The following is a 15,791-nucleotide window of genomic DNA, read 5'->3' as shown; positions in this document are numbered from 1 at the left end:
TGCAACATAATTTTACAAGCTGTAAAACGCTTAAGCACCCATTGCGAAGTCACAACTCTTTCCATGTTTACCAGCGTATCTTCAAAGCCTTGTCACTTGCACATCATGCTGATAGGAGATTCGACCATTTCGAATTTCAGATTATTATTCAAGAAAAAACATTCCTTCATCAGCCTGTTAATATTTCAAACCATATCGTTTATAGGTCCATGAAAACCGTATCCATCTGGAATGCATATAGTGCGAGTTCGATGACCATGTATACACCGGAACTATTTAACAAATGCAAACATGTTGAAAAGTTTGGGTCGGGCACGGTGTTATTTCCGAATCGAAACAACTATTTATTCGTAGTCGTAATATCTAGTATACAGTGTAAAAATCGTTTACTCTTTACTATTGAATAGTTCTATTGTGATTTTGAAGTGCAGTCAAATTATTTTCTTACTTATCAAAATAAAATGAAGAGCATGCTAGAAATAGACAAGATATTTATAAACCAACCAACGTTTTGCATAACAATGATGGCTTATGAAACGGTAATCTGTAAATATTTTTTAAAAAAAGTTGGAAATATACATGTTTATATATGACTGTCTGGTGAGTAAGTAATGACAGGAGATCTACAAAAACTTGTAATGTTTGCAAAATGTTGGAAGCACTTTCAATTTGAATCGACATACCTGATTTCCAGCATCGGTAGGGGTTTCATATTTAAAAAGAGTTAGTATCTCTTTGGATCTGTCAGGTCAGCAAAACAAGGCATCGTTGATTAGCGTTGCATTTTCACGCAGAAACAATAAAGTGACATGGTCCGCGAAAAACTACAGCTGTCATTACAGGAAGACACGCATTTTGAAAAACAAAATCAAATTTATTCTTCAATCACGTTGTGCCATATTTACCCTATTTTAAAGGGAAAACAACACATACTTTAGTTTGAAACTCTATGTACTATAAGAGAGAACTCCAAATTCAGAATGATTATATTTTCTTTACATCAATATAATGAGAAGCAATGTATAATTTTTGTGTGACGTTTGTTATAGACATAGTAGGATGAAATTCTGCTGATCAAGTGATTGATGATTTCTAAAAATCATGAAGTAAAGCACACTTGCTGCTGTAGTCCATCTTTTCATGGTCCTGGTATGAAACAAGGTGTTCCTGTTCTGCCAAATCTTTCTCTGATACACTGTACTTATTTGCACGTTCGAATTTCTACTAAAAGAGTAATGACATAAAATTAAGCTGTTAGTATAATGTGTTTTATTTGTTAAATCCAAATTTTAACTGAAACGTCTTAAAGTGCTGTTTATTATGATCATATTTATACATAGCATACGTAAAACATGTATGCATCCCATGGGGATCCGGGTTAGAATAGGTCCTCAGTACCCCTAGATCGTCATGAGAGGCGACTAAATGGGGCGCCCCAGTCCTTCGGATGAGACCGCAAAAAACCCAGGTCCCGTGTCACAGCAGGTGTGATACGATAAAGATCCCTCCCTGCTCAAAGGCCATAAGCGCCGAGCATAGGCCTATATTTTGCAGCTCTTCACCGGCAAATGGTGACGTCTCCCTATGAGTGAAATATCTCTAGAGGGACGTTAAACAATATTCAATCAATCAATAAAACATGTATGCTAATATGTCCCCTAAATCATTAGAAAGAGACGAGCTCACTATTGATCTAAATATCTCTTTTATACACAGCATATGTTGAGAAACAAGATGCTGAGATGAAAAGTGAGCTCACCTAAATCTTAGGGGCATCGGGGACTAGAACTTCAATTACTGAAAAGGATTAAATATTGTATTAAATTCATAAGTTTATACCTTGCACAATTCATTAACTTGCTGACAAGATATCCCATTGTATTTGATTTCAAGCAACATATAATCAAGGAATTTTCTAACATTATACAAGTATAAATTAAAAACGCCACGTTTAAAACGAGACAGGTGTTTAAACCTCATAGCGCAAAATGACCAAATCCAACCTAAAGTTTTAAATCATAACAAACTACAAAGCTTTATTTTGATATTTCTTAAGGGTGGGGGATCAGTTCTGACACTTCTACATAACTACATGCATAACATTAGTTCATTTATATACATGATTTACGTGCAAATTTTACATGCTGATTTAAACTCTTGTCTTTGATAATTTCATACAATGAAGCGTAGAAACACTACAAATATGCACATTGTGCACGTAAAACTGCAAAGTATATCTCTGAAATGAATTTCATATATCTATTATACTATGTACATAACTGTTTGATATATTTCCCTCTATCTTTATTTCAGTGTAACGAGAGGGGAACATCCTCTGCGAATTAACAGTATATTTCTCTGTTGTTCCAATCTGTGAAACAGTTTTGCAGACATAATGTTTGATAGACGTCTATTCAAACTGTTCTGACTACATTTTTAGTAGGTGCATTTGCCAAGATTACTTCAATTACACACGTCTATATATTACAGTTTTTTTGTACCGTGTGCCTTTTCTAGTCCCCTGCCGACCTGCTTTATCTACCATTTCACATAAACAATAAAAAAATATTCCAACAAGTTCTGAACAACAGAAAAATGTACCAGTTGTTATATCATATGCTACAAATGACCCCATGCTTACCGGCGCATTGTACAAGCCTTGTCGCCTGTTGGTCACATGATATATCTGCATATCATTCGATATTAATCATTCCTTCATCAGATCTTGTTAATCCTTAAAATTATATTGTTAATAAAGCAACGAGAACCGTACTTACCCCAGGTGCATTGTGACCGTTCGATCGCTATGTCAACACCGGAAATATGTAAAAATGCAAACCTTTTGAAAAGTTGGGGTCGGATATGGTGCTGTTTCCGAATCTGAAAAAATATTAATCCGTAGTTTAATCTCCAAAAACACTGAGCCTAATTATTTAATCTTTTTAGTGAAGAGTTATGTTATGGCTATGAAGTAATCAAGCAATAAAAGTAATAGAATAAATGAAAAGTCATGGCAAGATATTTAATCTAAATACCGTTTTGCATATCGTTCTATCAAAATCATTTGATAGGGTTCATAGTACCATCTACTGAGAATAATACTAGGAAGGAAGATGTAATAGTCTTAAGGTACTATCACCTAACATGGACATACCTGATTGATTACCAGATCCTTTAAAGGTTTCATATTCTATATATAATAATGGTTTGGTATTGTTTAAAGTCTGCTGTTTCAGCCAAAATAGGACATAATTCCGGTTGATTGACGCTACTTTTTCTCACAAAAACAACAAATTACTTCGCCCCCAGTCACTGGTTTCATTAATTTAAAACTATCATCCCCTCCTTTTGAATTGATAAACCATAGGGGCATTTTTCCTCAGTTTAAGAAACATTATTTTGAAAAATAAGTTTTGAAGATTTTCTTTAATAGCGAGCCAGCGCGGCTTAAACAGTGAATGCAGTGTATGTATCGGCGCTGACTCGTGCTGTGAACTCTAATGACTTAAGTGCGGGAAATAATCTGGGTCAAATCTGAACCTTAGACAAGAAATAATATTTTTTCACCAATCTCAGAACAATCGTAACTACTCGTCCATTTCCGTAACCGCAAATGAACCAGAGTCGGTTGCCAATGTGTACACGAATGTAACTATGATGTCAAAGACGTACGTTATGAGCTTTCAAATGCAGCTAAGATATCATACATGTCTAAGGTATTCTAACACTATCAATTTCCACTTATATATTTACGTATTAAGAGTGAACAAGCATTCTGAAAGTATTTCATAGCAATATATAGTCCCCTACCGGAGACAAAAATTATTGGACCGCAACAATATTCGAAGTTCATTATGAGATGGTTGGAAATCAACTACTATTCAGGTACAAAGCCTAGACCAGGAAAACTTCAAAATCGATCTGTAACTTGTTATGGTAAAGAAATCATGATGTACTGAATATCAAATGAATATCTGTAAAATCAACCCCAAAAAAAGTTATAAAAACTGACAATTCATAACTTAGTGAAAAATCAACAGATCGAAACGAAATCCAAACTTGATCTGTCACTTGTTTTTGCAAAGCAATGTACCAAATATCAAATGAATATTTGCAAGCACATAAAAAAAAGTCCGGAAAACTGATAATTCATGCTATTTTTCTAGGTCCAAGGGCCATAACTTAGTGAAAAATCAACGGACCAAAACGAAATTCGAACTTGATCTGTACCTTGTTATGGTAAGGCAATGTACCAAATATCAAATGAATATAATTATGTGAGCACAACCCAAAAAGTCCGTAAAGTCCCCTTCGACTTCGTCGGTAGGGGACTAATAAGACGTTAATAATACTAAAACTGAATCTGTGGTAAAAATCTAAAGAACACATACAGGGATTCTATTCTAGCCTTTTAACTTCATCCACATGTGCGCTTCCGGCGAATATATGCATCGATTTGATGCAATCTATGCGCCGATCCACGTCCGAGTCTTCTTACCAGTTATGGAAAAGACGAGCGCGTGACCCAATACGCCGGTTTCGAGATACTCTCCCTTGACGACGCTCTTCAAGGTAGGAGGTTAAATTTGTCCCATTATAAACTAGAAGGTGGGACAGATTTACGTCACGGTTTGTATACATTGACAACTATGCCCGTGTATCATTGTTGCGTGCCGGGATGTACGTCTTCGACGAGGAAATACACCAACTTGGACAAATATCCTCATATGAAAGACATCAAGTTTTTATTCGTTGCCGAAAATGACTAATCCGCGAGCTAGACAGCAGTGGATAAGGATTATCAGACGAGAGAAATCTTGGGTACCGAACAAGTACACAAAGATTTGTTCGTGCCATTTTGAGCCAGAATCATCAGTACCAACATTATTCCCTTACAACAATTACAAAAAAGCATGCTTAAGTAGATAAGTAGAACTATTTGCACTTACAACGAATAATAATCAAGTAACCATTATAGGAGCCTAAACAGACGACAGTAAACTTTGTATTTTTACAATGCATTTTTCAAATATCAAATTCATTATTTGGAATAAGATTTTCTGACATGCAGCTAGTGCTCCATGTATGTTTCTTTTATTTTTGTAAATTTCTTAAATAAACATGCACTGATAGCTTTTATTATTGTTAAAATATAAAATTCAAAATGACATTTTTCAATGGGGAAAATATTTTACAGAAGAACCAGTAACTCTACACAGTGTGATTTCCTTGGCGATGCATGTGATGACAATGATGGTGATGATGCTGTGAACATTTTTGAGAATTCACATTACTATGAGGAAGATGACATCCCATTTGTTTCTAAAGAGATAGATGTCCAACAGGATATGTATGTGGTAATTATTATAGATGTTTATGTTTTCGTTTGATAAAGTGTTATGAAAATTTGTTTGAATTCACCTGATCTTGTTATAAAAACCAGGCATCAGGCCCCAAGATAGATACAACGATGGACGACATTAAAAGTATGTCTGATGAAATCAAACGGCTTCAGTCAAAACTTAATGACAAGACCACTCTTTTGAGGGAAGCGTTTACAGACACTGTTACTAAAAATGATGAAAATGTTAGGTTATATACAGGGTTACCAACACTGGCAATGCTGCTTGGTATTTTTAATATTCTAACTGCAAAATGCCCTACATTGAAATATTGGTCAGATCAATCTACTGCTCATGAGACAAATAATCACAGAAACAGACGTGGAAAACCTGGTCCAGCACGAAAATTAACTTTATTCCAGGAATTTATCCTTACCCTTGTTCGTTTGCGTTTAGGCTTCGTTGAGTGTTTTATTGATGATCCGTTTGGAATATCTAAAACAAGAGTTTCTCAGATTTTTATTACATGGATAACTTTTATGTCCAATGTATTTGGAAAGTTTTTGAGGTGGCCATCTAGAAAGCAGGTTAAAAATGTATGCCATTGTCATTTAGGAAGCAGTACCCCGTAAACAATGAATTCCACAGTGATGAATCAAAGTAAATTCTTTCACTGTAAATTTTGTGTTTTCCATTTTTGACATCAGCTTCTAAATACAAAATCACACCACTGTACATTTGCGACTACCATTTGAGTCTGAATTTGTGTGTACCAGTTTGAGGTCTCTTTTAATTTCATACACCCATTCTCATCCTTTTGAACATGATAATTTTCATTGAAAATCTGATCTACAGTGAAATTTCTGAATTTGTATGGACATTTAATTTCAAGTACTCCTGTCCCACAACACTTACATTGTAACATTCCATCTGGTGAAGCACCTAAATGAGGTTTACTTACTTACTTAGTCCTCTTCGTGCTGGTTTGCACATAAGGCTTCCACTAGAGACCTCCAGTATACTCTGTCTTGAGACCAAGTCTTTATTTTTCCCCAAGTCTATCCTTGTTCCTTCATCTCTCTTTCTACTGTTCTCCTCCATGTCTCGTTTGGGCGACCTCTTTTTCTCTTCCCTACTAGTGTCCATCTTAGAGCAACATGTGGGATCCATTCTCAAAACATGGCCTAGCCAGCGCCACCTCCTCTTCTTAATTTCCTCTGCTACTGTTGTTGTTTTAATTAGTTTTGTTGTAAATTTCTCTGTTTGATATTAATACAACCTCGCATTGGGTCAAATGCTGTCTGACGTGTTTCATACCGATTGTTAAACCGTTCTTGGCACACTGATTTTGACTGCGGATAACTCCGTTTACCTGATCAGGATATGGGGCTCACGGCGGGTGTGACCGGTCAACAGGGGATGCTTACTCCTCCTGGGCACCTGATTCCACCTCTGGTGTGTCCAGGGGTCCGTGTTTGCCCAACTATCTATTTTGTATTGCTTGTAGGAGTTATGAGATTGATCACTGTTCGTTATCTTCACCTTGCATTCTATTTGGCCAAAAAACTTAAAATTATTCTTAAACATCTCCTCTGGAAAACATCAAGTTTATTGCAGATGGTTTTTGTGACTTTCCAGGATTCTGAACCACATAAAAGAACTGAAATTACATTGCTTTTGAAGATCTTGAAATCGATGTTGACCACTGTCTATCCAAAGCCAGAGGAGCCTTTGCAAGTTTAAAGAAAATCTGGAACTCCTCAAAAATCAAACTTAACACCTAAATGGGGTTTACTGGAATCAGTTATAAGACCTGAAGTTTTCAACTTACCACCTTTGTGTTCTGCAACATACATTTTTTCATATAAATTTCTTTGCCAAAACTTCTCTTTCCTTACCATAAATAGTGGCAGGCGTTGAAAATGATGCACATTCATTGCTCAAAATCTGTTTTACTATATAATTATTGGGGTCATTTCCTTTATAATGACAAGCATTGTGTAAGATGGAAGAAGTAATTCTACCATATCTGTATTGGTACCAGTTAACTGACTCTGACTGGTGGTCAGTTAATCTATTGATTTCATTACAATATATTTTTTGTCATTTTTTTTTATCAACACTTGGAATGAACTTTGAAATGTTTGCGGTCATTTGTTTAAAATCGATATAGTTAATTAGTGAGAGGGCCAAAGGTTAGCATTGAGGTCTATGGGAAATGAATTGGTACTCTTTTCCCAGATCCCAGTCCCTAGTCAGAAATGGTGGATATCTCGCAAAGTCACACCTTGTACTAAGATTGTAAACTTTCATGTACGGGGATTACCATCCTTATCTAGTGTTCTCCTAGCTCCAAAATACAGTGCACCATAAGGCCTAATGTATAACGAAGTCCAATGTTGATGAAAGGTAGGGTAGAACGATGTTTGATGTCATGTCTACGTCTTGACGTACGTCCAAATACGACTGTGACCGTGGCGGATTTAAATTGGGGGCTCGTTTAATGTACCAAATATACCTTTGGTTTTTTTGTTGCTCAGATCTAATTACATGTACAGTTCCAATTCCTTGGCACATCCGCTAATGCAAAGCAAACCACAGTGACACCCCCCCCCCCCTCCGTTTTATGCCCACAGACAGTGCTATTCACAGTTTTACAAACTTTAAAAGTTCACGATAATACTTGGACATTTTTCTCACACAATTAGTGACTTAGAAAGATTGAGAGTAGAAATAAGGAATGAAAGAGGGTGTTGCACAGAACCGGGAATTTTCCCTAATCGGAGCTCCGTGCCAACATTCGTGACGTAGAACTGACCTTCATTCATATTTATACTCATTGCGCATTAGCCATTTAAATACCTGAAGGATTCAACAGTATTAGGGACAAGCCTAATACATTTTATTTGTCAATACATTATACATGTAGTCTAAAGATAATTTTTGAAATCGTGAAAATTAAATTGTCTTCTTATTTTCCTGGGTATCAGATACAATGTATACGGTTACATGTTACGAGTGTATAAAATATTCAATATTCTATACTACTACAGTCCAAAAGCTCTTATACTCGTATGTTTTATTTTCTACAACCAACAATTGGCAACTGTACATGACTCTGGTCACAAAACAATATATGGGAAGTTTAACACGCATTAATAAAATTCAACATTATTCAATGTACATGCACCTGTAAAATTTGATTCAACATAGGAATTTGCTACTGGAATACATATAAACTCAAACTGTTTAACGGTTATTTACCTCGTTTGGCCTTAAAGTTTTTCTTCCAAAACTTTGCAAAGTTCACAACGGTTTTTCGTAAAAGACACCATGCCTTTGTCAACAACTTTCGTTCAGAAAAACATACAAGTTCTCGTTAGCAAGCAACCTTGACTATTAAAACACAGGTAATGCATGCTGTATTCGGCGTGTTTGTTGAGAGTCCTATTCACAAACTAGACAGTGTCCAGGTTGGAAGCTTATTTCAAACTCGGCACATGGAACATTTATAAAAACTAGAAGCGTGTTTCAATTAAGAAAAAAAAATCTAGATGGAAAACGTAATATGAAGAAAAAAAAATGTGTTCGTGAGGGAGTCGAACCCGGTCGTTTTAAAAATAGAAAACATCTTTAAAGAGAAGAGTCGACGACCTTATCCACTGAACCACGCAGCAGACCATACATCACTAATGAAAATTAACGTACAGGTGAAGTTGAAAATAATACCAGTGAAGTCGTTTCGATTTTTTTTTAATTTACAAAAAAATGCCATCGTGAAACAAAATTTCAAAGTGACAGTTTTTTTTAGAGGAAAACTCGAAGAACATGTTCGTGCTAAATTTATTTTGTTTCACAGAGGCAGTTTTTCTTAAATTCGGGGATACCCCTCCATTTCAACGCTAAAAATCATATAAATCGCTTATTGCTTGATTTAAATTCGAAATATTTTGGCTAATTTTGTCAATACACGTCTTTTAAACTTATTTTTAAAAATTATTGAATCAAGACATACGTTCCAATTGGCTTTGTCATATATCTGAATAACTTAATTTTTTCTATCTTTCATGCAACACCTCTAGGGAAATTAATATGAGACTGCAATACCTTCTTTGTCAATCGACATCATACAGTTCAGAACAAGTCGTAAACGATTTAAGCAAGTCACAGGTGAAGGCAGCAGAAATATAATATAGTTTATCTCATACGTGTGGTGTATATTGAGAGTGAGATAAAGCATTAGCTTTATCAAACACCCGTTTGATAAAGCACTTCCGGTCCGAACTACTTTTGACACTGTCCCCGCTTGGATGACATATTTTCTGTGTTTATGCATATCGATGCATGATATAAAGCGTAAAACTTGATATTCTGTATCTATTTAGAATCTATTTTATAGTAAAATTAAAATGATGTCCCCACTGACATATAATGCAAATTTACCGGCCATAAGAATGCAAGCTCGGTCAATAACTACTCAAAACTTACGACCAGAAAACAAATATATGTGCACACTATTATCATCGACAAGGAATCGACCGCCTACTGGACAAGCATAATCGAAAGTACCTCGACATGCTGCGGTACCAAGTATTCACAAGCACAGTCTCTTTTTTCTGGAGCATATTGAATGTAACGAATCTCAACAGCTCTACCTACTAGGCTAGGCCTATTTAAAGTGCCTCAAGATTTCCTCTCGCCCTCGGATCCAAAGAAACTACGTAAATAAAATCCAAATGCACAAACACTTCTACTTTTCATTGCAAACAGTTGAACATTCTCATAACGTGGCATTAAAATATTACGTTCATTGATCGTTGTTACACATGTTTGTTTGAAAAAGACGACGACATCAAACTTTCATCAGAAGGTCAGGCCTACGTAAAAAAAAAAAAATACTCGGTCAATAGTTGTTACTTTGTTGGAATGGCAAACCTATTATTAATTATAAACTATAATCCCCTCTAAAACAATTTTAATCCATGGTTTCTTTTATAAAAATGCCCATTTGCACTATATATCAATGGATTACAAGCGCACTATTTTTCCCGCGTAAGGAAGACAGATTAAGCACGACGTCTGAGCCACAGATTCAAAACAACTTCAATCAGCTGTTTCTACCATATTGGGGATCATCTCAAAATTGAGTGAAAAGAAGACGCATGAAATAAATAGAACATCTATAATTGCGTATTTTGATATTTGGTTTATCCAACTCGTTGATATGGTGTATTTATTCTCTCGGCAAGCCTCGCGAATAAATACACCATAACAACTCGTTGGATAAACCAAATATCAAACACGCAATATAGATATCCTCTATGTATAAATTTTTCAACGACATTCATGTATACATATGTGTTTGTAATTATAATTGTTAATGCGTATCATAGGGTCATCTAAATCTAGCAAGAAGCTGGTCCACAACGTCACAGTCACAAACCATGGGTTGTTTCTTCATTCCGAAACAGGAGGGGGTTACTCTGAGCGAACGCTCTACCACTGAGCTACTGCGACCGGTGAAATACTAGAAAAAAGGAAAGCCCAGATCATTTATTTTATATAGATATCATTGATAAAGCTCTTCCTGCTTGAATCCTCCCTGTTCGACTAAGTTGCAGATTAGAGAACAATTTACAAAAGAAATAAAATTTTGCAAAAAAAAAAAAAAAAAAACATGTATCGGAGAGTTGAAAATGTGCATAATATATACTCAGTTGCAATCTTGAACAAACGTCCTTATTTCTAAAAATGTCGATAAAGAACGAAAAATCAAGGAAAGATAAGTACATTTGCAGACAGAAATTGCTTTGTTGTACAATAGCTTACGAACATTACAAACAAGGATCCCAGTCTGCTAAATACATACAATTCAACAAATGAAAAACTCCAGGAGTATATATCAAATTTGAATGTACACTAGCTTTCAGCATCATGACAAATCATTACACATGTGTAAACATACACAAGTACCGTTTTGAAAAGAAGTCGTAAACAAAGAGCCCTTTAATTGGTCCTCCGATTCCTTTGGAATTAAATGTACAATAGAAAATATAACAGTTTCTGATCACATCATGCAGGGAAAACTATTTTCTTTCAAATGAGCACTAACCATCTGTACTGTACAGTAAAATGAGTCAAGGCCAGAAAGAAAAATAATTAAATGACTTCTCTTCGTTCTAGATAAGTTCGGGGTGTCAGACATAGCTTATCACGAATTAACACTCTATATCGACAATATGATAAAGTCTTCTCCATTCTCAAATGCAGAAATGAAGTAAATCAAGTGATCAGGATCATTTGATTTTATATCAAGTAATCAATTTTGGACACAGTGTTTACATCGTTCAAACATTTACATTCAATTGCTACTGCCTTGTGCAAGTGTTATCGGTAAGAACTAATCAATGTCTGCAACACCGGAAGTGACCTGCATAAACACCAGTTACTTGCCAAAAAAAATTGCGTTTTTAATCCGCCAACATCTGTTTAATTCATCACCATATAACCGACTAATCAATAACAAATGCCACCTGTCAGAACCCCAGAGAGAAACTTGCGTTTAAATACTGCCGTCAGACAATCGGCACTCCTTCCCAGGAAAGGGGGGTTCGGAGGAGACCCCTAACAGAGAAGCAGCCAGAGCTTCCTGCGGAGGTTGCATATGCCCCCTCCCCACCACCACCCAGGTTGTCCAGTCTGGTGATTCCCACCCCGACCAGCCGGAGGAAGTCTACTCTGTCCGTCGTCCCTGCGTTGGCACCCGCATTAGATCCCCTACCCACATGGAGACCATGGACGGCACGTGTCAAGACAGTCAGAGTGAGTACTTCAACCCTCAGATCGATTTATAATTCTACCAGTACCCCCTTGCCCAACAAACACGCTCTCACGATCTACATGGGGAACATATCCCCAGCAAACTCAAGTTCAAAATCGGGTGTGTCAATTTATTGACCTCTCACTGCTGCTCAAATCTCCCGCAAATATACTACTCAAAATTTGATAAGGATCATAGATATTTTTCTGTTTAAAAAATTAATAACTGCATAACTGGCAATATTGTGTCCAAGTGAAATCAAAAACGTCTTCAACAAACTTGCACGTGCATTTCATGTCATGGGAAATGCGTTTCTCATCACAGTTTATGCTTTTGCTACCATTGCACGATTTTCACTCAGGCATCGGTGTCTGATTCTTTCTAAAATTTCAAACTCACTTGAGTGTTTACACTATGTTTATCAACACAATGCCCCCTCAACGTGTAAGGCGTCGCCTGACGACAGAACAACTGGGCAGATGTATTGGAATGCTTGACGCTGGCTATTCACAACGTGACGTTGCAAATGCACTAAACGTCAGCCAGAGCGTTGTAAACAGGGCCTGGAACCGACAGCAAACTTGGTACAGCAGCCCACTGACATGGGGGTGGTCGTCAGAGGTCGACAACCCAACGCAAAGACCATTTTGTGGCTCTTCAGGCACGACGCCATCCCTTCTGGACAGCAACCAGCCTACGTAACGACCTCCTGAACGCCTCGGGGGTGAATGTGTCCACTCAAACGATACGGAATCGGCTTCACAATGCAGGTCTCAACTCGAGAAGGGCATGTGTTCGAGTCCCTCTGACTGTTCGACACCGGCGGGAGCGATTGGACTGGGCTGAAGATCATGTCACTTGGACACAGAACGATTGGGTTCAAGTTCTGTTCACCGATGAGTCCAGGTATTGTTTGGACTTTACAGACAGGAGGCACCGAGTGTGGCGACGACAACGTGAATGTTTCCATGATGCCAACATCAGTGAACATGACCGTTATGGTGGTGGTTCCATCATGGTCTGGGGTGGAATCAGCAGGGATGGAATAACAGATCTCCATGTCCTGGAGAGAGGAACAATGACGGGGGTGCGGTACCGGAATGAGATCCTCGATGTTTACGTCAGACCCTACGCTGGTGCTGTTGGCCCTGAGTTCATCCTGATGGATGATAACGCCCGTCTTCATCTCGCCAGGGTGGTGGAGCAGTACCTTCAGCAGAAGACAATTGTCCGTATGGACTGGCCAGCGCGCTCGCCGGACTTGAACCCGATTGAGCATGTATGAAACATGCTGCAGGTTGCCCTTTCACGCCGTAGAGCACAACCCACGACTTTGGCAGAGCTCGGAAACGCCCTCGTGGAAGAGTGGAACAACCTTCCCATTGGAAACATCCGGGTGCTTATTGACAGCATGGCTCGACGTTGTCAAGCCGTCATTGATGCAAGGGGAGGTCATACCCGGTATTAACACTTCATCGACTAAGTGTAATGATGGACTATCCCCAAAAACTGTGTAATTCTTTCTCTGGTTTGCTGTTAACCTTTTGTAATGAAATGCCTTTTGGTGTTGTAATCAGATTTCAAGCATTTTGTATTGATAAAAGTTCATGCCGTTCATGAATTTTCATTCATAACCTGAGTAAACACGTTTCTGAGTCAAATTTATGTCTTTTGTTATGTTAGTGGTAAATTACACACATATAACCTTGTGATCCTTATCAAATTTTGAGTAGTATATAGACAATTTTCAGTCCCAGGGCGACTTGCAAATTCGCAGTGGCAAATTGTGCATTACCCAGTTTAAACCCAGGGATTTTCCACCCTGTTGTAGAGGGCCGAAATTGGGCCCCATTTCCACTGCAAAATAGTAGCATTTTTCCCAATTTGTCAAGAAAAATTCTCACTTTTATTCAAACGTAAAAGTGTCTTGTTTTTCGATATCATGAAGGGAAATGGAATGATTCAAAGTACAAGTTATCAAATGACAAATCGGTGTCTTTAAGGCGTTTCCAATGTAAAGTTTTGTGTACATATGTGCAAGCGTTTTGCAAACATTAACCCATACGTCATATCGAACCATAACTCGAAATATTATTGCAAGAAAATTAAAATGTCTGATAGTTGTAACATAAAGCCAATAAAGCGGTTTTTCTATAATAAGCCTTTTGCAAATGTGAATGAAATGAGAGAGAATCCCAACAATCAAGATGTGTGTGTGTGTGTGTGTGTGTGTGTGTGTGTGTGTGTGTGTGTGTGTGTGTGTGTGTGTGTGTGTGTGAATGCAGTTTCAAGCGAGAAATCGATCTGAAACCTCGTTGACCTTGGCAATTAGCAAGCCGTCTGAACATTCCGATATTTCCACGCCTGTACCATCGGTACCATGTAGCGGAAGAACCGAAAGCAGTTTGTGAAAGTGAAGGTTCAGAATCGGAAGATGATTGTCCCTCAACAAGCACCTCTTCTATCAGACAGTTTTCAAGTGTTAAATACGAATCTAGATTCCCGTGGCTTTACTATAGCGTAAGTAAGGGAGGGTTTTCCTGCAAGTATTGTGAATTATTGTCACCTTTATCAGAGGCTGGTGTATCACGAGCATTCGTCGAGAAGGGGACTATATTTAGAACCCATCCTTCACGAAAGTTGGCCAAACATGAAGACAGCAACAAGTATAAATTTTCAGTGGAAAAGTATACGTATGTGAAAACTGACAAGCAAAAACCGCTTCTCAAACTTTGGAATAAGATATCAGAAAAAGCTGAGCAGGCACACGGGTTATTCACCAGGTTCTTCTGCAGAAGTGACAAGAAACAAAACTTCTTTGGAAAAAAATTATGACTTGTGTGCATATTTTATAATCAAGAGAAAACATGGGCACTTAATGAAATTTTGAGGACTTAATTAGAATTATTGGACAGATAGGGTGTGATGATATCTCAATATACCTTGATGATGACCCTGCGGTTACATATCTTTCATCAAAGTCGGCGAGTGATATCATAGAAGCTATAGGTGAGGCAATTGAAAAAGATGTTCTAAGTTCTCTGTGCAATGCTGAAACATTTTCCTTGTTGGCTGATGAGAGCACAGTCGAAAGGAATCGCCAACAACTGTCTATTCTATGTCGATGGTATCACAATGTAAAACTTATACGATACCAATTTTGATGCACCAGATGCGCATTTCGACAAATAATGTCTCTTCAGTGATGCTCAACCGAAATGTTTGAAATCCGAAATAATTGAAGTTTTAGAGCTAAATATAGCCAAAAACAGCGTGCCAATTCATCGATCATTTTATTGGCATTGTAAATGTCAACAAGGGTACCGCAAACGGTACAATATACGCCCGTCAGACAGTAAAATTCAACCTGTTTAACCTACTTCTATCCCTAGAGTACTGTAGGTCGTAGTGCGCCAATCCGGCTAAAATGTTAACTGCACTTGTCTTCCTCCGAGAGGAAGTCTTTGACTAAATATCAGAGCAATATCTGTATCCGTAATGAAAACAAAAACTCAGAAAACTGTCTGACCTATTTTTAGTCCAAAAGTAGGTGAAGGATGGACCAATCCAGCTTAAATGCAAACTGAACTTGTATTTCTCTGAGAGGAAGCCTTTGACTAACTATCAGG

General features: G+C 37.5%; 1 protein-coding gene across 1 annotated transcript; it reads right to left on the bottom strand.

Moving 5' to 3' along the window:
* Window positions 1-935: 935 nt before the first annotated feature.
* On the bottom strand, window positions 936-6,512 carry LOC125663998 (uncharacterized). The gene is made up of 4 exons (XM_056142865.1): window positions 6,308-6,512; window positions 5,779-5,837; window positions 2,840-2,880; window positions 936-1,224 (listed from the first exon to the last, which is right to left on the bottom strand). Exons 1-4 carry the CDS (start codon window positions 6,510-6,512, stop codon window positions 1,044-1,046), a joined length of 486 nt encoding a protein of 161 aa, XP_055998840.1. The 3' UTR covers window positions 936-1,043.
* Between the last annotated feature and the right edge of the window lie 9,279 nt (window positions 6,513-15,791).

This window comes from Ostrea edulis, chromosome 1 (assembly GCF_947568905.1).
Source record: "Ostrea edulis chromosome 1, xbOstEdul1.1, whole genome shotgun sequence".
NCBI classification, from domain to species: Eukaryota; Metazoa; Mollusca; class Bivalvia; order Ostreida; family Ostreidae; genus Ostrea; species Ostrea edulis.
The sequence above is the reverse complement of the archived record's forward strand: the minus strand, read 5'-3'. Positions and strand labels throughout refer to the sequence as shown.